The following is a 27,503-nucleotide window of genomic DNA, read 5'->3' on the forward strand; positions in this document are numbered from 1 at the left end:
CTACTCCTCCTAGTTTTTTCCTACTATATAGTCTATGAGAAGAAATATTGCAGTATATCTGTATCATTGTAGCTAGGTATTTAAATATATATATATATATATATATATATATTTTAAGGGAAAAAACTCAATTTTTTTTCATGTCAACTAATGGACCACTAAGTAAGTCAGTCCCAGAGGGCTTTTTAGAACAGCGGAATTAACACATCTCCAGTTGTTTGATTAAGGTACCACTGTTAAAAATGTTGCCCAAACATTAGAGCTACTAATATTTTAAAATTAATTTCTAAGTAAAGGTATAGGGCTTCACAGTTTGCCTTTGAACTATGCAGCATTTATCTGTCTTTCTTGTCACAACATGAATCCCTTTTGGGTGAAAGCTATTGATTTGAAGGTTAAAATAAATTCATCTTGCTGGGCTCTAATGTAATTTGTTGGAAGCTGGCCTTGGGAAACTTTCTGACATTTACTACATATGCTCTTCATTGGGTATTCATAGTGCAATAATGTTTGAATGGCTGAGTTCTTTACCTCCATGATCATTATTAAACATGGCATTTCTTAACACATTGTGCCTTGTGAGTTCTTTGTAGCTTTGTAGCTGAGGTTTACATTAGCAATCTATAGGCTACTGAATTGAGCAGATGTGCTCTCCTACAGTGGATAAAACAATATCTAGTTATTTGTGCTCTGGTAGGGTATGTACAAGAGCGAATACAAATCCTCTACTAGTAAGCCTAGATTTCTCTTTACTCGATATTTTAAAAAACGTCTATATTGTTCACAGCAATACAGCTAACTGAGGAGTACCGAACAAGTTTCAGGACAAGGTTATAGTGAAATCACTGAGCCTTTGCCAAGAAGCGTGTGTTAAAGATCTGCTGTGGAAGTAATTCCACAGAATTTAACTTTGGTCCAAAACTAGATTAAAGACAGCCATAAAATCCATGGCCACCTGTCTCCAGTTCAAATTGGAGTTGGAGAAAAGGGAAGGACTTTGCATTTCTACTCTGGGAAAGTGTACAGTGCCATTATTTTGATCTCATAATACCACACGATGTATTCTCATAGGATTTCAAACATCAAATCTGTTGAGAATGCTTTCTCTTAAAAAGCTTTTATCGAATTAATCTAACAATGTCTGTTTAGGCCCAGATCAAGGGCAAGGAATAGCAGAGAGCCCAGCTGACTCCACTTTCCCCCTGCAAAACCCTGAGTGAAACTAGCTGTGTTTTACCTCCTGAAACACAAAGGAATTTCAATGGTTCTAAGCGTTTTCATCAGAATCATCCAGGCCTTCTTATTGGCCGTAGGATCCTTGGACAGTTGTTTCTTGGATATATGCATGGCAAACTCTGACCATATAAGGAGCTCAAATGAAGTACAAATCCAGAAATTACATTGAGGAAAAATTGCCTCCTTTGCAACATTAAGTCTGGCTTTTGCCATGTTACACTGAGCTATGCTCAAGATGAGTAAGCAATTAGCTCATTATTCAAGGCTGCAGTACCAATACTATACATTAAAGTTGAGCATCGGCCTGCTAAACCCAGGGTTGTGAGCTCAATCCTTGAGGGGGCCATTTAGGGATCTGGGGCAAAAATCTGTCTGGGGATTAGTCCTGCTCTGAGCAGGAGGTTGGACTAGATGACCTCCTGAGGTCCCTTCCAACCCTGATATTCTATGACTTCAGCAGTTTATAACTTTCTCAAAAAGTTTTAATCTAAATTGAAGCACGTTTGGTGCCAACACAGCTCCTGGGAAGATTTTGGCGACTTGAGGTTGTCTGAAGAAGGGATGTGGTACTCTCAAGAGTTCTGCAATCAGGGGAGAGCGTTTGGTCATACAGCGTTTGTTTTAGTTACTGGGGAGTGGAATATGAAAGGGTGAGTTGGGGCCAGGGAGTACATATTACAGAATGTGGATGGGAGGGATTGGTACATAAATGGTTTGGGGGACAAATATTTAGGGAGGGAGCTCATCCTCTGGCCTTCATGAGACATCCCTTGATTTTACCATCATCTTACAGAGCCCCTTCCATACCTTAGCATAGAACTTGGGCCCAGTTGCCTCTATGAGATACACCACTTGCACATCTCACTGTTTGTTTGCTTTGACTGCTGCTTTCTCATTGAAATTTGCAGTGCAAGTGAAGGGCTTGATCTAGGAAGCCTTAAATGCTCTTGAGACAGAATAGAAGAAGAGAGGATAGCAGGCAGATGGCATGGAGAGAAACAGGGAGTGGGAAACAGGATGGAAGAAAGGTCTGGGGTCACAAGATGGTGAAGAGGAAAAGTAAGAGGTGGGAAGGGAAAACAGATAAGGGAGCTGGATAAAACCCTGGCTTCAATAAAAGGGGCCTGGACACTCAGACTGTCTCTCAAAAATAACAAGGAGTCTGGTGGCACCTTAAAGACTAACAGATTTATTTGGGCATAAGCTTTCGTAGGTAAAAAACCCACTTCTTCAGATGCATCCCAAGTGAGGTTTTTTACCCATGAAAGCTTCTGGCCAAATAAATCTGTTAGGCCTGGTCCACACTAACCCCCCACTTCAAACAAAGATACGCAACTTCAGCTACGTGAATAACATAGCTGAAGTCGAAGTACCTTAGCTCGAACTTACCACGGGTCCAGATGTGGCAGGCAGGCTCCCCCATCGACTCCGCATACTCCTCTCGTGGAGCAGGAGTACCGGTGTCGACGGCGAGCACTTCTGGGACAATCCCAGAAGATGGATTGCTTACCGCTGGACCCGGAGGTAAGTATAGACGTACCCTTAGTCTTTAAGGTGCCACCGGACTCCTTGTTGTTTTTGTGGATACAGACTAACACAGCTACCCCCTGATGCTTGACATCTCTCAAAAATGGGAATCACAATACACTGGGGAAGCTGGTAACTTAATTTTTCTATGCATGCACCCTTAAATGGACATGTAGTATTTTGTTCTACTGCATACATGGTCTGTAATGAAAGACTCGGTTGTAATACATACACTCCAAGAGGCAGAGTTAAGATTGTTGTTTGAACCATAACTCTGAGACTTCTGACTTTTGCCTGATTCACTTCTCAGAGTTAGTGTTGCATTGACACTGTAATTTACATATAGGGTGGTCACTGATTTTGCTTTTGTTTTGAGTGGTTAAACAATGCCCGGGCCTAATAAAACCTTCTTTGCTAATGATTCTTCCTTGGGTCACAAATTTAAAATTAAAGCGGCATAATGCAGAAGTTCAGTATATGTTTACAAGCAAAAGAAAACAAAACTGTTAACTCCGTTTTCAAGTACTTAGAGCCCTATCCAATTCCTGAACTCATGGTAAGATTCCCATTGATGTCAGGAGAAACTGAATCAAACCCACTGTTAATATACTGAGGCTTCGCTACAATTTATCAGGGGGGCATTGCATTTACTAAAAAATTTAAACCACCCTGATATTAATTATTCAGAAAATGACATCTTAAAGACCATGGTTAAAGATGATGGATTGACTTTATCATTTACAATGAAGGAGTTTACTTTAAAATAATAATAATTAGCAGTTACAGAGAGAGGGCTTTCCATTCAAGATTCTTAATACATTTTAAAAGCATTAATTTAACCTCATAAAATCTCTAAGTATTAGTATTTCTATTTTACACATAATGAAACAGACTCAGCAAGATTAAGGGCTAAACTTGTAGTATTAAGTGTGTACGGCTGCATATATACATGTGTGCCTGACTCGCTCATACACGCAAATATGCAATGAGCCCATGCAAATCAGGTTTTTACAAGCACACATAGCCCATTAGGCATTGAACTAGCCACATGCACATAAAAATACTTGACTTTCGCGTGTACATTAGCATTTGCATTCACAATCAGATATGTACAAATGTAAACTCACAGTTATAATCTTCTATTTTTGACAGTCTGGCCCCCAAAAAACTTGCCTAGCCCAAGTTCACACAGTTTTTTTTAACTCCAAAGCCTATGTCTTAACCACAAGATCATCCTACTCTCTTACCATGTGACAATAGGAAAGGATCACAGAAAGAGATGATTTGCTCTGACACTCAGCAAAGAACAGCATTGGAATAAGGAAAATGGTATTGTACATATTACAGATAAAGCTGCAGTAATGGGCAACCTGCGGCCCGCAGGGCACATGCAGCCCTCAGGGTAATCTGCTGGCGGGCCGTGAGACAGTTTGTTTACATCGACCGTCCGCAGGCATGGCTGCCCGCAGCTCCCAGTGGCAGCAGTTCGCCATTCCTGGCTAATGGGAGCTTCTGGAAACGGCGCCAGCATGTCCCTGCAGCCAGCACCGCTTCCCGCAGTTCCCATCGGCTGGGAACGGCAAACCGCGGCCACTGGGAGCTGCAGGCGGCCATGCCTGTGGATGGTCAATGTAAACAAACTGTCTCACGACCTGCCAGCGGATTACCCTGGCGGGCCGCAGATTGCCCACCACTGGCTGCTATGCTCTTTCTTTCTCTCTTACATAGGGCTCTTGCCTAGAAACTTCTCCGGACTTCCCCGCCCTCTGAATTCTGCTACACATTTAAAGAAATAGAACAGTCTCCATATCTTTACATGTCTCTTTAAAGAGATTAAGTGAAAACACAAGAAATGATCGAGCCTTCTACTTTGCGGGGGGAAGAGAGGTGCAAGTTGTTTTGTCTAGCCTGCTGAGCTACTGGTGGCCCAACTATGGGCACAGTCCTGCAATCTTTGCTCACATAGATATTTCTTACTCAAATGCCAAGTCCCATTGACTGCAACAGACCTACTTTAGAGCCAGATGGTGAAGCCCCCCCTTGCTCAGACTGGAGAGCATTTATCTCACCTGAGTACTTCCAGCGTGAATCCCATTGTCTTCACCGGGACTACTTGGTGAGTAAATGCTCAGCCAGGTGAGTAAGGTTTCCACAATCTGGTCCTTAATAAATAAAGTTTACTTGTGTGAATAAGGATTTCAGGATCAGGACCCTTCGCACCTGATCTCATTACAATGTGCATGGAATTCATTAACCCTTTTTCTTATTTTCTATAAAACTGTGGTGATTTACTCTCTTTTGCTTTGCAGCCCGCACATTGACACAATTCTCACTTCTATACCCAAAGGCAAAGCAATGCTGTTTTCATAAGCTTACCTTCTTCCCCACAAATAAAGACCACCACCTCCTTTTCCAAGAAAACAATTCAAATTAACCAATAACCCCCTACAAGTATAACATCGTGGTGATGCAGAACAAGTATTGATTAAAACAAAAAGGGCTTTTTAAAAAAAAAGCATTAATTCTTACCAACTCCCGTAGTTATTGATTCTGCATCAATGTCGTTAGCTTTTTTCTTTGCCACTTCAGCTAGTGCCAATTCACCCTTATCTACTGCAAGGTAATGGATGTCCTTTGGAAATAAAGCAAAATAAAAGATTAATCTAAAATGAATCAGACAAGTAACAAAGGAGAATTTGAAAGAAAGAGGCTCTTTTCTTGCTTAGATCGCAAATACAAATGGAACAGATGAACCTACTGTTATATTTTAATTTTCTTTGTACTATTCTTTCCCTATATTTGTACTATTCTTTCCCTATGCAAATTTATTAACTCTACTCACGTTGTTGAAAGAAAAGTCTCTGGTTAATACATAAAACACTGACCCTCCATGAGCTGATGAAAGTCAGGCTGATGACTTTGCATGTATAACTGAAACTTTAGCTGGATGCATTAGGAGTCTGGTGCAGCTATCCTGACATGAACTGAAGAGGGATTGGCTGGAAGGTGGTTTGCCTGTCTTGTTTGTGAGGCTATGTTCTTTACATCTAACCAAAAGTGCAGGATGACTCTTGATCTAATGTTAATGTTTGTGATGCAGCATTTCCATATGAGAGTTTTGGGCTAAAGCTATGCTGGAATAGGTTTCAGTGTAACGATTGTCCTATTGCATAGTAAATTCTTTGTGTGAGGTGATTCTCACTGCAATGATACTGGAGGTACAGTACAGAGACTAACAGTGCTCAGTGACTTGAACATTCAAATAGATGATGAGATTTCTGAGTCAACTCAGGATTTCATGGCCACTATGACAACCATGGGTTTAATCACAGATGACTGTAGGCTAAGCTACAGTTGGCCACACTGGATCAGAGCGCTGTATATTATTTCCAAGTCATGGGCCCATCGTTGCCTCCTGTAATTTGAGGTCAGTGTCCACCTATCCTTAAGGGAAGAGGGATCTGTTTTGATGGTCTAACCTTTGAGGGTAATGCCTCTCTGACATGGATGTGCACCAACAGCCAGGCACAGTTTTGCTTACTGTAGTAAATGAAGAGTACTTCCTTGTAACTGCGGTTCTACGAGGAGAAGTCTGCCTCGTCACACTCATGGGATGTGCTAGCTGGTGCAGCTCTGATGGTGGAACCTTAGCTAGCCATACCCACTGGAGGGCTCACATGCCCCCTCCTGTCCCTACCCTCACTGTTTCAGAATGTTTGAGGGGTGAGGCTATAAAAGGGGAAGTGGCGCTCACACTGCCTGAGCTCCTTCTACTGCCTCCTCAGGTCTGTGTTGTAATTAGGACTTTAAGGAAGAGGGGAAGATGGCTGGGAAGTGTGACCATGCTGAGTCCATCCTGAAAAACCTCTGTTACAAGTAAATAACCACAGAGTGGCTTCTGCACATTCCCACTCATGGGCTAGACTGGCTAGCAGTACTCCTTCAAAGGAAGATGAAATGAGGAGTTCTAGTGAAAATGCAACTGTAGGACTGCACTGCCAAATTGAACATCCGACCTAGAGGCTAGATCCAAGGCATGCTGCTCTGTGAAAAGTATGGATGAACCTCCAAGTAGCAGTTTTCCAGATCTCTACAATTGGCGTAAGTCTGAGATATGCAGACGATGCCACCTTAGCCTAGTAAAGTGTGAGACTTAATTTCCTGGGGAAGAGGTATTGAAGCCAAAAAAGTATGTCTCCTGAATGAAGCGTCTAATCCATCTAGACAACAATTGTCAAGAAATAGGTTACCCTTTTTTATTTTCTGCACAGGAAAATAGGAGAACATCTAAAGTTCTTTGTCCTATCTAAAGAGTAAGCCAAAGCTCTGTTTACTTCTAAATCATTCTAGTAGTGTGTGTAGCATGGCTTCAGCCCTATGGGCAAGAGGTTTGGGGCAAAAAAGATGGAAGATTGAAAGATGAAATAAAGAACCTTCTCCCAGAGGTTCATAAGGTTGTTTCATTAATTGTGTGAGAACCAAGTTAAGATCCCACAGTGGAGGGATCCCCTTCATGGGGGATCGCTAGGTAAATTCCTTTACTGACTCATGTGTGAATACTGACTTATTGTTAACCAGAGTGTGAAAACCAATACGTCTGATAAACAGCGTTTAATCAAGGATAAAGACAGAACAGGAATTTTGAGATTAAGCATGATTTGGACTGGGTCTGATGAAGGAGGTATGCTATTTTCAACTGTCCACATAGAGAACACATTTTAACACACTCCATTTTCTAATTGATTCTTTCCTAGAATTAATTAAAATAGTTTGTACATCAGCTGAACATGAAAGCTTGAAGTTAGTTAGAAACCTATCGTCCACGCTGTCAGCTGGAGAGAGTTTGGGTCTGGGTGACAGACTCAACTGCTCTGGTGGGTCAATAAATCTAGATAGATCGGAAGGGTCTTGAAGTTCCCTGTCAACAGGTGGAGCAGGATTGGGAACCCTTGTTGCCTGGCACAAGCCAAGGTGATTAGAATAATACTGGTCTTGTCCGGCTTTATCTTGTGTATGACCTTCAGCATGGGGGTGGGGGGAAGTACCCAAGAACCCTTGATTCCATAGTAGGAGAAATGCATCTGAGATCAAATGATTGGCTATCCCCATCCTCAGATCAAACATCTGACACCTCATATTTATTTGGTTGCTAATAGGTTTATGGCTGGGTGTTCCCACTGTACAGATTCCCTGTGCTTCTGATGTCTTCAGGGACCACTCCTGTGTATCCACGTTGACCCTACTGGGTTGATCTACTAGGTCATTGTTCTTTCCTGCATATATAGTGCTATCAGAAATACACTATGAGTAATGCACCATTCGCATAATAGCACTTCCCTGCAGAGCCAGGGAGAGTGGGCTCCTCCCTGCTTGTTTATATAATAAACTGCTGTGGGACTGTCTGTGACCACTTGAACAATCTTGAGTTGAACAGGAAGTAGAAAAGCCTTTAACACCCAATGAATTCTAGCAGGTTTTTGTGGAATCTTGTCTTGGGAGTCAATGACTTCTTGCATTGAAGGTGTGGCAATGAGCTCCCATCCTACATTGGATGTATCCACAGTGACAGTCACTGATGGTGCTGGAGGGCTGTACTGTACATCCTGGAGCACATTTTATGGTTGAGTTCACCACTGTAACGATAGCAGCACCTTTGTCAGAATGATTAGTTTCTGATACATGCTATTTATGCTCTGTCTGTAGTTGGCGAACAGCCAGTGTTGAAGGGTTCTCATCTTTAGATGAGCATATGGAATGACATAGGTTATTAATTAATCAGAGGTAGAATATTACTTGCTGAGGTGATTGAGTTTGTAGACTGTGTGTAGCAACTTGGATGGTTTCAAATCTTTCTCGAGGAAGAAGAGCTCTGTTTAGCTGATGATAGGTATTGATTTAGTCCATTCCAGATCAGATTTTTTTGATTTATCAGGAACCTCGGATTTTCAAAAAGGATACAATATGAGAAAATGGCTTTGCAAAGATGATTTTCTGATTATGTTTTTTTATTAGGCAATTATCCAAGTAAAGATAAGCATGTATCCCTTTCCTTCACAAGTAAGAGGTTACCACTGACAGGCCGTTTGAATATCCTGAGGGTGGCAGACAGGCCAAACAGAAGGACTGTGTATTGATAATGGTTGTTTCCTACTGTAAAGCTGAGGTATTTGTCATGGAATTTCTTAATGAAGATATTTAGTTTCCTTAGATCCATGATTGGTCAGAGACCACCACCTTTTTTGGAACCAAGTAGTATCTTGAATAGAACCTTTTCCTTCTGAATTCCATTTGGACCTCCTCCACCACTTCTATTTTGAGAAGAGCCAGAACCTCTGATCTCAACAGAGTCTTGTGAGAGGGGTCCCTGAACAAGGAGGGGAGTAGGGGATTGGAAAGAATCTCAAGCTATATTGGATACCAACTGTGGATTATTCTAATTTAAACTGTCAAATGTGGGACCTGGGGCTTGGTCCTAAAGACATTACAGAAGGTTGTTTGCCTCCTGGTCTTGATTTAAAATTACTTCTTTGTTGAGAAGAGTGCTGTGGATCTCCTTGGATACTTCAGATAATAGTGTCTCCTCTAGATCAGGTGTAAAAGAAGAGGAGGAAGGGTACTGTTGCCTTTGACATCTGGAGAGGGACATCCCTGGTTTTCTTCCTGGTTGCTAAGAAATGCCCAGAGACCCAGCAATATATCTAGTCTCTTTCATTCTTTCTAGTTCTCTTTGGTCCTGATACTGAAAAGACCTTCACCTTCAAAACAGAGATCCTCAACTTTTGCTTTGGTTTCTGGTGGCAGTCCTGACAATTAAAGACAAGCTGTCACAAGGTGCTCCCTTTGCTACCCAGTGTGCCATGCTGCCTGGCCCGTTTGCATGGTCTCTTATTCACAGCATACTCACAGTCTGTTCCTTTCTGCCATGTGTCCCTTTAATCTCAGATTCCAGGCACTGCAGAACCTAGCAGGAGGATCCTTCCACCCAGCTATCTCAGCCACACCCAGCTCACTCTCTGAGCTCCCCTCTTTACTTCCCATTCCTGCCAATTGTATAACTTCCCCTGGCTGAGCTAATTAACTCATTAGCCTTATCATTGCCCACAAGTGTCAACAATCCCCACATTACAGGCTAATTGATCCCAATTAAGCCTGTGATTCTCCGTTACACAATTACCTAAGTGAGCACTGTCACACAGGCAAACCTTCTCATTGAAGTAGCAGACAAAGCACCTCTGACCACAGACTCTGAGGAGTCAAAGATCACCTTGAAGACATATTTTTCCATTTGCTGAGTTTCCATTATGATCACATTTGCCAAACTTCCTCCGCTTGTCAGGAAGGAATTTGGAGGATATTAATAATTTTTCCCAAAGGTGATATTGGAAGTGAGCCATGACAGCTTGATAGTTTGCTACCCTTAAATCTAAAATGGAGGAAGAGAAAACCTTTTTCCCCATCTTTCTCTGATGGACTAGAATGGATCAACCCCCTTTCTGACCTTTAGATAGCTGCCTCTACTACCAGGAAGTATGGGGCAGGATGGGTATGAAAACACTCTTGGGGAATTTATTTATCTGCTTGTTGCCTGGAAAGTGACTGGATTAGATGAGATGAGCTTAGTTGGGTGTAAAAGCCCATCCAATAAAAGCAGAAAAAATCTGATGGAGGAATGAGAGCCAAAGATGTCAAACACTGGATGTGAAGTTTCTTCTACGGCAGATGTTGGTAACTTCAGTGTGGATGCCATCCTGACATGTAATTGCACCCGCAGACGGAGATTATGCAGAAGACACTCAGATGTTCTGATCGGGAGATGTCTGGTTGTCAGCGTCAGGATCTGCATCCTACATCCCTTATGTCATGTTCTTCTTCTGATATTGCATCAGCAATCACAGTAGGAGACTGTGTTCCTTTTCTGGGTTTCACAGATCAATCTGGTAGCTTTAGATACTTAGGAATTAAACCCTGAGGTCCCAAAGGGGGTTGCATTTGCTCAGAATAAAATATGTGATATGGATCCAGGTCTGAAGGAGTTGGCCAAAGGGGCCGTGTTGGCTATGGATGCATATGCCAGTTGGACCAATACTCACCCACTGGATCTGGTTCATAATCCTAGCCACAAAGTAGAAATGGTTGGGATTTTGAATGTCTCTTGTTCAGGGGTATGCACAAGGAGGGCAATGCCCCCCAATAATTGGCTGGGGCACAGAATTCCTCCAGCCCTGAGGTCACGGCAGTGCGAGTGAGCTCCTCGGGCGACAGAAGGAGCTGACTGCTTCTCCGGCCCCATGGCCATGAGGGGAGAGCGAACTTCTCCGGCCCTGAGACCACGGGGGGAGAGTGAACTCCTTGAGCCCCGGGCCATGGTGGGGGCACAGAACACCATCAAATTTTTATTTCTGGGCACATCCCTGCTTTTGTTTAAATTGTGGATGGCTTGAGGAAAGAGGAAGAACCTCTAATTCCATTTGCAGGAGTGTTTCCAATCTTGGATCCAGTGCAGAAGGTAGAGGTGAAAGCAATGGTCCTGCAAGGATAGTATTAGTGACAGCAGCTTGGTCAGAGAACCAAAAGGTGCCTTGGAAGGGGGGATCTGCCATACAGGAATCTTCAAAAGGATGCCAAAGTTAACTTAAAAGTGGTAAAAACCACCCATCTGAAAATGTAAATGCTAACCGTGTGCAATCTTAACCATCTAAAACCTAAGCAAAAAGTTTCATAATGCATTTTCATTTAAACACAATTTGGATTGAAGGTCCAGAGAGGTTCCAAGTCCATCGCTGATGGTGGCTGGAAGGAACTGAGTGGCCGGAGGGCCGAGTCCCCTTTCATAGCCTTGCCCATAGAATATTCAGGAACAGTGAGGGATGGCCCAGGAAGGGGGCTGTGAGCACTCCAATGGGCACTACTAGTTAAGGTCCTATCATCAGAACTGCACTCACTGGCACAACTCATGAGCGGGAATATACAGAAGCTACTCAGAGAACACTTATTTCACATGTGGCAAAAGCAAAACACCTTCTCATTATCTTTTATCGTAAAGATAAAAATCCAAAGAGATATTTTATTCTGCACTCTAACTGCATACAGGAATGTAAAGGGAATGGAATCTTTCCTTGAGACAGTGTCTCCAAGTAAAAAAGCCATGGCTATCTCCCAGACTCAGAGAGCTTCTGGTGAGAATATCCTTCTACCTCTGTCAGAGGGGTAGCCGTGTTAGTCTGAATCTGTAAAAGGCAACAGAGGGTCCTGTGGCACCTTTAAGACTAACAGAAGTATTGGAGCATAAGCTTTCGTGGGTGAATGCCCACTTCATCAGATAACACTTGCGTCTGATGAAGTGGGCATTCACCCACGAAAGCTTATGCTCCAATACTTCTGTTAGTCTTAAAGGTGCCACAGGACCCTCTGTTGCCTTCTACATCTGGATTTTCTGACACCTTAATTTAGTGGACAAAAACCCTAATGGCACAAGCTGAAGAGTAACAGTTCTGGAAGACAGGTTTCAGAGTGGTAGCCATGTTAGTTTGTATCAGCAAAAAGAACTAGGAGTACCTGAGTCACCTTAGAGACTAACACATTTATTTGAGCATAAGCTTTCGTAGGCTAAAGCCCACTTCATCAGATGCATGCATGCTTTAGCCCTCGAAAGCTTATGCTCAAATAAATTTGTTGGTCTCTAAGGTGCCACAAGTACTCCTAGTTCCGGAAGAGGAGCAGAAGATAGAGAGATGAAAAGAAATATGAGACTGACAGAAAGGAAAAAGAGGGGGAAAGACAACAGCCATATTCCAAAAACATTTCCCCCCTAATTTTGTAAAAAGATAAATAAGATTTAAGGAACAAAATGTCACCTAACAGTATTTTTTCATTAAAATCTCTCTCTTTCTCTGTATGTTACCATCAGTTTCACAGATCTTCTCCCTTTGTCATCCCTTACCATGCTTGTGACCCTTTGGCTTGCTCTGCATTAGCTTGTCAACCTTAAAGCATATAGGGAAAGACGAATGACTGCTTGAAAAGATGGCTTGTCAAATACTCATTTGTCTCTCCCACATCTAATTGCACCAACAGTAGTATTGAAATTAAAGTACATGAGTGGAAGAGCCAGGAGCATCAGAAAAAACACTAGTGAAGGGTGAAGGGTCAAGGAGGAGGAACTGCAGTTCCTCAGAATGAAGGAGTGCGGACTTTCAGAATCCCAAAGTCTGGATGTTTTTGGATCATCTTCTGAGCACAAACACAGGTGTGATTTAACAAGAATGTGGCAAGTGTCTTGGGGCAAAGTAATTAGTTAGAAACTTGCTGCAAACACTGTACTTCCTCTGTGTAGAGGGGCCTGAGTCACAAAAGTTATGATGTTTATCAAGATTTAAAAGTTTAAAGACCTGAAGAAGAGCTTTGTGTAGGCTCAAAAGCTTGTCTCTCTCACCAACAGAAGTTGGCCCAATAAAAGATATTACCTCATTCCACTTGTCTCTCTAAAAGTTGATACTGTCAGCTTATTCAAGATAACAGCTATAAATTAAATGGCTCTGGGATGAGTCATTTGCATGTATGGCTAGGATCTACTCTCACATCTACAGATTACGGGGGAAATTTGGGAGTTGGGAGCCTAATTGTCCTTTGTGCCTTTAAAATGTCCCCATATATTAAGTTTAGGGGTTCTGGTTTTCAATATAAACTGAATATAACAATGATTGTAGATTTTCAAGAATTCATTTTAAATAATATAAGATGGAGAGCAATTTTATTAAAAATAAACCGAATATGGCAAGATTCCCTTAAAGGGATTTTCAACAGAAATTTCATCTTGTAAACTTACAATCAGTATTTACTTCCTGTTCATGCTCTCTGCAATTTCATTCCAGCTCATATAGCCACATGAGGAGCAGATTTTGTTTAGGTGGTTACAGTGTTGAAACTTAAGATGTAAACAATAAAATGAGACTGCTTAAAATGTATGATTATTTTAAAAAACAAAACAATGTTTGTGTGATTTTTATTGATAATGAAACCACCAATTTCTGCCCAGATGTATGCAGCTGAGATTCATAAACCTGTAAAACCAGTTTTGTTTTAAAGGAATTTACAAGACACTAAAATATCCAAAACCAAACACTAAAATGAGTAAAAATAGAAACCAAACCCTACAATCCCTAATGCTATACATACATATATTTATAGATTATAAATATATTATTTATATATATATATTTAATTATAACAATTTTTCAGACTCTCAGTCAATGGGTTCCTGGATCAAATGATGATATTACCCAGACAAAATAGGATTTTCTGTCCAAATCCTCTCCTCTTCTTCCTTCCCCCATGTAGTGATAACACGACAATCTTTTCTGTCACCTGGGCTCAGAATCTGAAGGTCATTTTTGTCTTCTCCCTTTTATTCTCCTCTCACACCAAGACTGTGTCCAGATGTCCTGTTTCTTCCTCTATGAGAGCTTCAAGACTCACCCAATCCTCTGTGTCTAAATAGCTAAAACTCTCAGCCATGTCTCAATCATCGCTTGCCTTGATTACTGCAGAATCTTGTCTCTAGTCTTCCTGACTCTCAACATTGCCCCATACAAGTATATCCAAAATATGGCCACAAAGATTTCTCGCCTGTCACTCTGATTATATCACCTCACTTCTTGAATCACTTCACTAGCTTCTCCTCTATTACATCAAATATAAACTTCTCACATTCACTTATCTACATTACTTTGCTCCTTCTTGCTGATCCAAACTAATCTCTTATTTAGAGTGACCAGATGTCCTGATTTTATAGGGATGGTCCTGATATTTGGGGCTTTGTCTTATATAGGCGCCTTTTACTCCCCCACTTCTGTCTCGATTTTTCACACTTGCTATCTGGTCACCTATTACATTCATGCCAGTGATGTGAGTCTCGATACTCCAGTAAGTCTGATTCTTCCACACGCATCTCCATGCCTTTTTCATGCTGCAACCAGTACATGGACTATCCTCCCAACTGTGATCCATAATGCCGCTCACTCTCATTGTTATATGCCTCCTGAGAATACACTTCTTCTCAGGTGTCCACAAAAATTAAGTCAATAACATTCAGTCACATCTGCACTCTGTGTATAAGAGAACCACCAAAAGGTGTACATCCCTAAACTGGGTACCACCTACACGACTGTATTGCTTTAACCCTAGTCCTTCTTTCCCATGTCTCCTCCCTACTGTTTGTTCCCTCACTCATTTTGTCACATCTAAAATTTAGAATGTGAGCAAATGTATGCAATTAGGGCAGGGAATATGTCTTTGTAGGTTATCATGTAAGTGCATCTCACACTTCTGAGAACTATACAATAATAAGACAGATTGAGAGCATCCGAAGATCAAGTGGGGAAAGGATAAGGTTTGGGATGAAGAATAGCGAGTCCCCAGAATGAAAGGGTGATGCCTTTCAGAATCCCAAAAGTATAGATGTGCTTGGACCAGTTTCTGAGCACAAACAAAGGTGTGATATAACAAGAATGTGCAAGTGCCCTGGGGCAAAGTAATCAGTTAAGAGCTTGCAGCGAACACTGTACATCCTCTGTGTGTAGGTCTGCCGTGGTTGTCAGGCGAGAGGGGCCTGAGTCAAAAAAATTATGATTTTTATCTAGATTAAAAAGTTAAAAGTTTATACTGTCAGCTTACTCGAGATAGCTGAAAATGAGATGGCCCTGGAACAAGTCTGAGCTTACAAATATTTGAATATGTAGCCAGATTCTGTCCACGTATATAATAACGTTTATATCGATTATGTTTAGGGATTCTGGTTTTTAGTTTAAACTGAAAGCAGCACCGATTGTAATTTTTTTTTTAATAATAAAGTCGGTGGGAGAACAACTACAGAAAATGACAACGTTCCTTTAAATGTACTTTCAACAAACAGAAATTTGCACGTTGTTTACTGTAAATTACAGCCTGTATTGCTCCCTGTTCATGTTCTTGGATTTTCTTCTTGGTCCTGTGTGAAGGCACTCAGATAGTACGGTAATGGGGACCCTATCAGCACCTCACATAGATAGAGCAGCAGCCTGGTAAGTGCCCTTTTTTCGTGTGGTTATGCAGAGTGCTTTAACGTTGGAAGCAAAAAATAAATATGACAGTTTAAAAAACCCTATTGTAAGTTATTTTTAAATACCATTTTATATAACTTGTCATACTAATTAAACCACCAATTTCCGCCCAAATGTGTGCAGTCAATCTATATAACAGGAGTCCAGAATTGTCTCTCTCTCTCTGTCTGTCATTTTGACACCTAGAATGTGTGTTGGGTCCGTGTGTAGCATGGGAAATGCTAGAAGTAAGCTGAGAGCTCTTTTTGTTTAGAACATCACCTGGTTCAATCATCACTGAGATTCACGGTCTGTTAACATCTACTTTTTAAACTTCTCAGCCATTTTCGCCTTATGTTTTCCGAATTATGCCCATATGACAGCACAGGCTTTCACCTCACATTCAAATTAACCTACCAAATGGGATTTTATTAGGAAATTACAAAACATGAAATGAGGAAAAAAGAGAAACCAAAACCCAGATTCCCTTACTATGTACATCAACGAATGAAAACAAAACGATGTAATAAAATTCTTAACATGATTGTAACAGATTTTTTTCACATAATCAACCAAGAGATTATCACGTCAAATATCACATTACCTATCAGAAACAAGCAGGAAAATAGATTTTCCTGCTGGCTATCAAGAGTATGTTGAAATGGCTGGCTTTTACCATTTAACAATTTGATTAGTTCCAGGAGCTGCTTTTTATGCTCATCTTTGCAACTTATGCAGAGCTAGCCCTCAGTGAGCAGAAGTCATCTGAAACACTGTTGCGCATATGTCTATAGGATATTTCTGGGCAAAATTCCAACATTTCTTCAGAAATTACTTACACTTTCCTCATCAGTGTCTCACCCAAGGTCTGACACTTTTATTAACGTGCCTTTTGCTCGGGTTTCTGCTACCTTTGGTACAGTGGATGGCCTTTTGAATTTTCAGCAGCGGAGAGCTGGAACACACTACAAAAGGATTTAAAGCTAACAACCCTTATATCGCTTGATCTTTTCTGTCATAGATTGGATCAGTCATCGTCCAATAAATGTAACTGTTATTCATGATATATTATGTCCTCTTCTATTTTACTTTTTTTTTTAATTGAACTTTGTGGGAGTTTATATAATTGATGGATTTGTATGTGACGTGATGCTAGGAGTGTTGCAGAGGAATATAGCAGTGTCTGAATGTGTATTATTATAGCATCATGTTAGTGATGCTATAGTGATAGCTGAGGAAGAAACTTTCAGTGTGAATCCCTGTCTTCAGATACTTTTAATTTTATGAAAACAAATAGATTTTGGACTGAATTTTCTCATCCTATCTCACAATCCCAAGATAGTTTGTTATAAAGGCTTAAGAAAAGGGTGTACCATAACGTATGCATTAAGATCTAAATTTAAAAGTATATACTTAGATTGTAAACGGTTCAGGGTAGAGACCATCTCTTTGTTATATATGTTGTGTGCCTAGCACAATGGGACTGACGCCTCCACGTGTTACCCCCATGCAAATAAACAATAATTTCTGAGGTATACGTGGCTTTGAATTTCCCAAATGTTGTATGTTTAAAATTTCAGCCCTATGACTGTTACCTAAATGTAAGTATTGCTTGTTCGTTTTTTATAAATGAGCATTTTCACTTCACTGAGTGGTGAATAAGCAATGACAGGCTTACTGGGGAGGTGTATTTTGATGGGGGATTTGAAAGAGAGAGGGTGGATCCTGCTTCCTGCACAGGGTTAGGGAAAGCATATTAGGCACTAGAAACTGCAGGGAAGGCAAGGGCACATTATAAAAGGATTGATTCTGAAGCCAGGACGGAGTAACTGAAATGTAAAGCATTCCACTCATGTGAAACAGCTGTGAGATCAGAATCAGGCCCCAAAAGAGCAGTTATGGGGGAGGGTATTGCTGGAGTAAAGGGAGTGAGACAGAGAAAAAGAAAAGATGAGAGCAGAGTGTCAACTTGATGTGGAAGGGGAGAGGGAGCCAGTGGATAGGTTTGGAAGGGGAAGAGATACCAGAGCCATTAATGCACAAATGTAACAAAAAGCACATTACAAATATACTCAAATAATAACATGGGCCCAATTCTGCTTTCATAGACATGGTTAAAATTGCCACTGTTTTCCTGTGTAAGCCAGGGCAGAAATTTGCCCTGAGGGTCTAATTTAGACCAACAAAAGGAGGGAAATGCAAAGTTAAGCCCTCCATTGTAATATCTTCTGCTGCTATTGAATTGTGTCTACTGCTTCCCCAGGGCAAGTACGGGAAGAGAACACCACCACTACAGCTCTCAATAATTGTAAAAAGGTTCAGAATAGGCTTTCTGCTATTCTCCCAGTCTCTAAAATAGCTAGAGGTCTACATGTGTTCAGTGTTTGTGTTGACAGAGCATCCTTCACCTGAAAAGGGGCTAGGTTTGATGTTAAGTGGGCAGAATTAACACCAAAAAGGGACCTAGTTTGTATGAATGATCTGAAACAGGCACAAAAAAGAGGCAAAAAATTATCTTAATGTAATATTGATCTTAGTTGGAATAACTTTTGGTTTAAAGACAGGTTTCAGAGTAGCAGCCGTGTTAGTCTGTATCCTCAAAAAGAACAGGAGTACTTGTGGCACTTCTAAGGTGCCACAAGTACTCCTGTTCTTTTTGGTTTAAAGTCATCTCAGAATTGCTATCGACAGGAAGCTGGCGTCTGATGATATGAAATTTTACACATCTGTAGACTAAATTAGAGATACAAATACAAAACTGAGCACTCAGGGATACCATTGTGCAGATTTGTGTCATTCCCTGGAAAACGTCACATGATGCAATTGGTATAGGTTACAGTAAAGACACATCATGGAAGCATATGTTAGTGACTGCATAGTTAAGTTTGCTTTTCAGGTCTGGTATGAAACTTATGAAACTGTGCCATGCTACAAGCTAGTCCTATGGAAATGCAAGTGTGTGTTTCCATACAACATCCTTTAGTAAGTCAGCAGTTAAACAGGATGTTGGAACCAGCTCCACGAAGACAGTGGGAACTTGTTTTGAAGCCTGCATAGTAGAACCATGACAATTACTCTGAGATTGTTATTTCATTTGGTATATAACATCATATCATAAAGAGTCACTGTGCCTATGAAGCAATCACATTTTAGTCATTTTCATTTAAAAAATAACGAAAGGCAGCAATCTCTATTAAGGGCCAAAAAGGATCTGGTTTCTCATGGATGCACCTCAAGTATAACTTCACTTGTGAACCTCAAGCTGCCTGACAAAAACTTGTGGCTGTCGTTGCTTCTTCTCTGGGCAAAAAGTAGCAGAGAAAAGAACAAACCATCAGCTTCATAGAGTAGACTTTTAGAAGAGTAACTCCTTTTAATGTTAATTAGAGATGAGCTAAGGAGATGATCTTGGACATGGATCAAAATTAGGATAGAGTTCCAGGTCAAAACTGCACCAGATCTAGGGTCAGGTTTAATATTACCAAAGTTTCACAAGCTCTCTTCATAAGATTTCAGCCCGGAGTGGCAGACATATTGCTAAATTAGCAGCCCTTGTGAGATTTCTGCATTCCTGAATGGTGAGCCATCAGCTGTGTTGTTGAAATCTACAGTATCTTGGGGCTAAATTCAAACTAGTCTGGGAAATGGGCCCTTTCCAGTTTTACAATGCAATCTTGAACCAAAACTACATAAACAAGTTCTGAACCAGCAATTCTGATAAAGCCTCACTTGTTCCCCTTGAAATATAAGGGTGGAGAACAGGGCTGGAATAAGGCACAGACACTACAGGGATACAGATTACTCTGGCCTTTGGAGTCACACAGTGATGTCAGAATCAAGGGCTTTGGTTCAGGGATGGGGTTATGGGGTGACTCCTTGGGGGTGTGCCTAGAATGCCAGATTGCCTAGAGTCAACCCTGGTGGGGAATATGAGTTGGTTTGGATTAGAAATCCCACTGTGGACCCAATCACCTCTAGAGTTAATAAGAATTTAGTGGTGGACACGCCACGTACCAAATTGAAAATATACCCCCAAATACTTCAATTGACTGTTTTTTAAAGTATAGCATCATTTCTGGGAGCTACTACAATAATCAGTAATCATAATGCTGTAGCTGAATATAACGACAGGACTCAGTGGGCTGAGACAAGACCTTGTCTACACTGGTGAAGCTACTGTTAAGCCTGGGTAACTACATTGGTACAAGCCATGTTACACCCATGCTCTAGATTAGGGGATTGCACCATAGCACCCACATTGGTATAGTTACACTGGTGGGTAAAACTCCAGGGGAGACAAACCCCAAACCGCAAGGCTAGACAGAGATACTTCTCGGTGAGTTTGGAAATCACAGCTTCAAGTTAATAACACTGACAACCAATGTAACCAATGGGCAAATAAAACACCCTTTCAGCTAGTCCAGACAAGGCCTTACATGGGTGTCACTCCACTGGAGTCAATGGACTGGATTCTCCAGTGGCCAAGTTCACTTTGTGCCACATACGCTGACTCAGTGTAAAGCAAATTTAAGGTGTCCAGAGATTTGTGTTGGAGAATATCCCCTGTGTAAGGGGAATCTCCACCAGCACAAACCGGGTGACTTCTTCCTGGGATGGAACTCCCCCTTCTGGTCCAAGGAGGAAGGGGACATGTTGGGGAGGGGGGGGGTATCAGAGGAGTAGAAGGATATGATGGAGCAATTTTTGGTGTTTGGGACCTTATGCCTTAAATTACAGCTGCCCCCCTGCTGATTTAGTGTACACCATGCCAGGTGGTTGAGAGTCAGGAACTCATGATTGGCTTCCTCTCATCCTTCCCCCCCCCCCCCCACAGCAAACAATCTCTGCTCAGGCACAGCAAGAATCGAGCCCAGTGGCGTTAAATTGGTGAAAGTGAGAGCAGAATCATTTCCCAAGCCTCTCCATGGTTACAGATCTCAACACTGCTACATCAAAGTCTTGTGCAGAAAAGATTATATTATTGAGAGAGCGAGAAAGAGAGAGAGGAGAAAGATGAGATGAAACGGAAAAAAAAAACAATGTTTGGAGGGGATATAAATAAATACAAAAATATGTAATGATTTCCCTAAAAGTATGATATTCCCATCACATTCTTTTGATGCACACTTAGAAAAGTTTATCATAGTATACACATCTTTCTAATTAGATGGAACAAGCCACATGATTAGAGCTGTGGCAAAAAGCATCAAAAGATTCATAGAACTCTTTATATAATTAGACAGGACGTTTTATAACCCATAAAAGAAGGATTTAATTGTATCATTTAACATACAATTTAAATATCAAGATCAAACTAGCAGGGCAAGTGACTTAATGGGATAAATAATATTAACATCTAGTGCCAAAGCTTAATTTAAACAACAGAATGTCTTCATTATGCAAAAGAGTCAAGCAAATGAGACTTTCAAAGGGCTTTTTTTTTTTAAAACAAGCCCTTTCCCTATTGTTCTTTGAAAACAACTACATCAGCTGCATAGCAGCAGCATGCTGAGAGCCGGGGAAAGAACTCCTGGCTTTGTCCATCTGACCTCACTGTGACATTGTGGTGCAAGATCGTATAAAACAAGAGCCTCCTGCAGACCTTGCACATAGGACCTTTTAAAAAACAGTTAATTTTACTTTTGTAGCTAATTAAATGGGAGGGCCAAAGAGCGCACGAAATGGAAAACCGCTTGGGTTGACGTTGCAGCTTTGTTGTTTTAAAAGTACCTGGAGGAGCGTTCATAATTTGTCACTTTCCACAGAAACCTAAGAGACACACTGAGAGCATTCAGTATCCCCAGGATACGGTCTGCTCTTGTGTCCTGGCCTCGGCAGCTGTACTTCTTAAAGGAATGGATTAGAAACATTTAAGCTTATTAGAGTGAAAGATGACATGCACCCACATCTGACACAGGAGGAGGAGGAGGAGGAAAGTTCAAGAATGTATATATTAATTCCTGAAAAACATAAAACAGTCTTGAGGCCCTGGCGAGGAAAATGTCAGCAACTCAAAAGCTACTAGATTGCTATTGACCAGTTTCATGATGGCAAGGGGCAAGCCAAGTAGAATAAAGCCTTCTCCAGTATGTGTCTAATACTGCAAATGACACTGATCCTTTTTAATGTGCACAAAAGCTGACAACTAACTCATCTCAGGAACAGCAATCACAAAGCGATCTGCAGGAATGACTCACCATAAACAGGTCACGAGCACCTATGTCAACAGCGAGCAGAAATGCCTTTTCAAATCTCTGATACCTGCAAGAAAAGGGGAAATGTATCATTTGCTGAGGAGGAGAACACCAGTTTGAGAGATCCAGTGTACTCTGTGTTAATGTGCAGATGAACTGACAGCTGGTAAAAATCTATGAGGTGTGCTGCCTCTGCTTCAGTTCTCATCTAAAACATATATTGCATTTATTATGAACCCCAAAAGGGAGGCCCCAGGTGACTGGTGAAATCATTTGTGAGATAGCCTGGAGATCACAGAACTATGAAAATATGATGACAGCAACGCTACTGAGCACTTTCATCTTCTAAACATTTTAGCAATCAGCACGCTTTGATCTAGTTACTGTCAATGGGAATTGAGGGTGTTTAGCATCATGCAGGATCAGGACATAACAAATTAATCCTTATAACAGCTCAGGGGGTTAATTAGGTAAATATTATTGGCCCCAATCACCCCCTTTCATGGTAAAACCTGTGAGAGAAAGAGCTGGGGGAGAAATCTGTGAGGATCCCCCCCAATAAAAGACTAATGGACCCACCCCAAAATTGTCAGGACTCCAGGGGGCCATATGGAAGGGGCATGTATTGCACTTTGGCAATCTCTATACAGCCCAGCTCCCTGACGATGCAGTTCCATTGGAGTCATGCTACCTCATTGTGACAGATTCCAGGTACCCCCTAGAGCAGTGGTGGGCCGTTCCCTGCCAATGGGAGCTGCAGATGGCCGTGCCTGCGGACGGTCAATGTAAACAAACTGTCTCGCGGCCCACCAGCAGATTGCCCTGACGGGCCATGTGCGGCCCACGGGCCGTGGGTTGCCCACCGCTGCCCTAGAGGCAGTGCTATCTTGTCTGGGAAAGCTCCACAGGGCTGGAAAGGGAAGAGAGGCAATAGAACACCCCCGGTCCCATAGACTCTTCTCCCTACCCAGAATGGCCCCCTTTCTAGCACAGATCTCCAGACCTGCTGAGCGTTCTCTGCAGGGTCTGGTGAGGAGGAGAACAGGGTCACAGAGGTAACTGAGCCTCAATTCTGCATGGGAGGAGAGTGGAGATCCACAAGCAAAGGGTCCCAGTCCCATTTGAGCCTGGATTTAGAAGGCAGAGTCTTAGCCCTTATCCCCCTTTTACACCGCATGAGCTGCCTGCCTACAGAAGGAATCTGTGTCAGCACTGGGATCATAATTTCACTTTTGGTTCCCACTCCTATATTGAGATCACTAGACCAAGTGTTCCCAAACTGTTTCCGAATGTGAATATTTTAATAGAGAGATTGTCTTCTGGACAATAGCGCCTCCCAAGTGCAATCCCATGGACCACTTCCTGTCTCATTCACAAACATGCACCATCCTGCCGCAACTACAGCAAATGCTTACACGAGAAAGAAATATCAAGAGAGCGTTGATGTATGTTTTTAATACAAAAAGTGGACATCTATAGAAGCAGCTGAAACCAAGGAGAGCCAGCCATCTGTAGGATACCATCAAGTAGTTTGTGTACCCTTCCAGCACCACAGACCACAATTCGACAACTGCTGCCCTAGATCATGCTCATCTAATGAGAGATCACGTATTATATCAGGGAATCTAGAAGAATTCTCAGTACAGAGGATCAAAACCACTCTGCGCTTGTTAAATGGAAGGTGAGGCTCCAACTAGGGAGGACAGTATGGAAAAGAAAGTCTTGATATGGAAAAAGGTCTACTAATCTATTATGCTGTCTGCATGTTTCACCATATAACAGTTCAGCTGAATAATGAGAGATTTTGATTTTTTCATAGTGTATATGTTTTCTGGTAAAGTATTATTCTTGTAAACAGTCTGAAAAATCTGTATGAAATGAAATAGCGTATTTTAAAAAGATTATTTTTTGATTTGCAGAATAACAAAAAGTAAAATAAAATAAAACATCTCAGTTACTATAAGCACAGTGTGACCCTAGTTAAGGATGCACAAGTGTTTCCATTTTAAGGGGTAATATTTAGTTGCTTATAACTTTTTTACTCTTTTACCTTTCTGGCCAAAATTTGACAGGTTTATTCTCACTCAGGGAACAGATTTTCTTTGAAAGTTTGAGCCAAAGCAATTCTGCTATTTTTGAGAATGAAGACAATGGAAAATAATAGTTTTCTTCCCCATTTATGAAAAACATTCGTGCCTTTTTTGCTTTTTTAAAAATAACAACAGTACTGCGTCACTTGTAGATGACAGAAACTTGAAATTTGGCAGCAGGAGGTCACAGATGATGGTCTGGTGAAAACTGACTGTGATTTGTTAGTTAAGAGGGTTCAAAAGTTGTGTTTTGTGAGGGCTCAGTGGATTTTGTAAGACAATCTATTAGTGGTCTGCCAATATTCTGTTGGGTTTTCACAGGCCTGGTTAGATCAGGAAAGTTAGTGGGCAGTGCTGGGGCTTTTTCTAAGTTAGTGAAAGTGCACAGGGAAGAACGCAGCCCTTCTTTCCTTTGATGGGTGAAATTGTCTCACTAGATGGACCACTGGTCTGATCCTGTATGGCAATTCCTATGTTTGTAGCCTGGGCCAAAGCATTGTTCTACCCAGCTCTGAAAAGCCTTCTGGCTCTTTTCTATAGCATGTTGGTGGCATGACATAGCAGAATGGAACCTAGAGCTAGCCAGCAAGTGCTTTCCCTCAAGGGATGATGCTGGTGACAAGAAAGCAAAATAAATTAACATAAGCAGAAAAGGAAAGAAACTCTCCCGCTTGGCGTTCCTATGCCCCTAGGTGTGGACTCCTAGCTTCCTAAAGACAATTTTCCACTGTGTCTTCCAATCACTAATTTACAGTCCTTCCTCTGAGCACCCCATAAGGCAGAGGTGGGCAAACTATGGCCCGCGGGCCTGTCCTGCCAGGCCCTTGAGCTCCCGGCCAGGGAGGCTAGTCCCTGGCCCCTCCCCTGCTCTCCCCCCTCCCCCACAGCCTCAGCTCGCCATGCCGCCACCGCTCTAGGCGGCGGGGCTGTGAGCTCCTGCTGGGCAGCGTGGCTGGCTCTGGCTGGACGGTGCAGCTGCCAGTCTTGCTGTTCTGAGCGGCATAGTAGGGGCGGGGAGCAGGGAGCGGGGGGGGGCGGTCAGGGGACAAGGAGCGGGGGGGGTTGAATGGGTCAGAAGTTCTGAGGGGGGCAGTCAGGGGGCGGGAAATGGGAGGGAGCGGATAGAGGGCGGGGGCCAGGATGTTTGAGGAGGCACAGCCTTCCCTACCCGGCCCTCCATACAGTTTCAGAATCCCGATGTGGCCCTCAAGCCAAAAAGTTTGCCCACCCAGTCATACGGGGAGGGGAAAGCGGAGCTGAAGTTAACCCCTTTATTACTGGGGTCCAGGCAGTGCCCCAGACCCGTCACACATCTATATCTCTGAAGTTTTTTGTAATATTTTGTATGAAGGATATTACATTCAAATACATTGCATTCTATAGTTCTTTTTAATTAAATGCTTTAACTGAGAGAAATATATAGGTCGATGTTACAGCAGTACATATATGTTAGTGTCATGTATACCTTTTTCAGGAGGCACCCCAAAATTAAATGACAGTTCCTCATTCCTACGTTTCTCAAATACAGAATAAAAACACATCCGCAATCCCAAGAAGGAAAAGAGGAGACTGAATAGTTCAGTGAAACATGCCCTGTAAGATACCAGCAAGAATACACCTCCACTATCTTCGTTTTTACACGGCAACAGTTAAAGGAACAATTTGAATGAGATCTGCTCCAGCCAAGACCATACTTGCCACCAAAAATGAAAAGTAATATTTTCCTTTGACTGACCTGCAGAACGGAATCATGGCTTTAAAACTGTCGGTTCTTTTCTGTCTCACAATGATTTCAATTTTTTCCCTTTAATCAACAGACATACTTCTGTCTCATTATGGCCCCTACTCAGAAAACCGTAAAGCCAGCTTGTTATTTTCAGAGCTGCACTGGAAAAAACTATCTACCAAAGAAATGCTCTTCAGAAACCAAGAGAGCCGGAAAGAACAATCACAGAGACTTCATAAATTATTATAAGTAGTATTGCTCTTAAATGAGGTAGTGTTTTCAAATGACAGTGACAAGTTTGGATTACCTATGCAACTAATATTAAATCTGTCAAGAAAGTGAACCTTTTGGTTTTTTTTTTTAAACTAGCTTTATCTGCAAACCTTTTTTTTTAAGTCCCTTTGGTGTGTAACACTCTATTTTCATTCTGTAGAGACAATTAGAAAGTGTCCTGTGTGATGTATTAGTGCAAAGATACCGTCAAACAGATGATGCTTGTTTTACAATAGGGTTTTGTTGTGGGGAGAGCTCTTATTATTTCTAACACACTCCGTTCATAGTTATCTGCCCCCCTAAACAATAAAAAAATCCACCTTTTGTTCCTGCATTAAGATTACAGGGCGCAGAATTTGTTGCCTTCAAAATGGTGCTGATATACTACCGATCCTGAAGCGAACACTGTAACTTATTGCTTGCTTCAAAATAACTCTAGTAATCAAGACTTTGAAAAAAAGAGAGTAGAAAATCTGCCTGTAAACTATGAAGTTCAGCCACTTGTTTGGTCAAAGTGATAGCCAATAGAAATATGAGCTTAGAGATTAGCACTTACATACTATTCAACTATACAGGGCAAATAGTAAAGCATTATTCTATGAGCTGTTTAGAGTACAGAATATTAAGTATAAAACCTAGTATAATAAATGATACTACTAGTATGTTCTTATATAACTACTTTCTATCTATAGGGCTTCTAACGCTTTGAAAGATGAGTATTATCACCCCATTTTACAGATGGGGAAACTGAAGCAGAGAAAGATTAAGTGACTTGCCCAAGACTACACAGGATGAAAAAGACAGATTTAGGAACAAAATCTAGATCTCCTGGCTTCCAAACTGGTGGGCTAGACCTTTCTGTCTCCCTGTGTTAAAAGTGTGACTTAAACTGACAAAAGCCATAAAAGCTGAATGTTTGATTCTTATCTCACTTATCTCACTTTTACACCAGTGTCATGCCATTGATTTTAGTGGGGTTACTCTTGATTTACGCCAGCATAAGAAAGGAGGAGAATAGGGCGCTCAGTCTGTAATCTGCCCCGTTAAATCTACACACAAGTGTTAAACAGTGTTTAACTAGTGTTAAACAGAAACTGACTTTAAGTCACAACAAATGTTTTGATGGCCTCAGCATGCAACCACCAACTCTTGCTGGAGGCCGCTCTGACAATTTCCCCTAAAATGCTTAATCAACTTTAGGAAAAACAAATAAATATGCACATATACATGTCCAAATCATTGTAATTTATTTTTGCAGGGTTTTTTTTGCAGACTCAATAATAAAAATAATGTACTGTTGTCTCTATTCTTTACTGGACCTAAACGGACTAGCAGCACAAATAAGATGCTTTGCCCATTTTTCTCTTTTTTGTTGTTGTTT

At 41.5% G+C, this 27,503-nt stretch overlaps 1 protein-coding gene across 1 annotated transcript in view; it reads right to left on the bottom strand.

Annotated features, from left to right (window-relative positions):
* The window catches only part of WDPCP (WD repeat containing planar cell polarity effector), a 250,030-nt gene that overhangs the window by 57,919 nt on the left and 164,608 nt on the right, over nucleotides 1-27,503 (bottom strand). The window contains exons 13-14 of the mRNA XM_034764195.1: nucleotides 22,037-22,100; nucleotides 5,293-5,395 (exon numbers count right to left, since the gene is read on the bottom strand). Of these exons, the coding sequence (XP_034620086.1) occupies nucleotides 5,293-5,395; nucleotides 22,037-22,100 (167 nt within the window). The remainder of the gene's footprint in view (nucleotides 1-5,292; nucleotides 5,396-22,036; nucleotides 22,101-27,503) is intronic.

The sequence above is a fragment of the Trachemys scripta genome, chromosome 3 (genome assembly GCF_013100865.1).
Source record: "Trachemys scripta elegans isolate TJP31775 chromosome 3, CAS_Tse_1.0, whole genome shotgun sequence".
Lineage (NCBI taxonomy): Eukaryota > Metazoa > Chordata > Testudines > Emydidae > Trachemys > Trachemys scripta.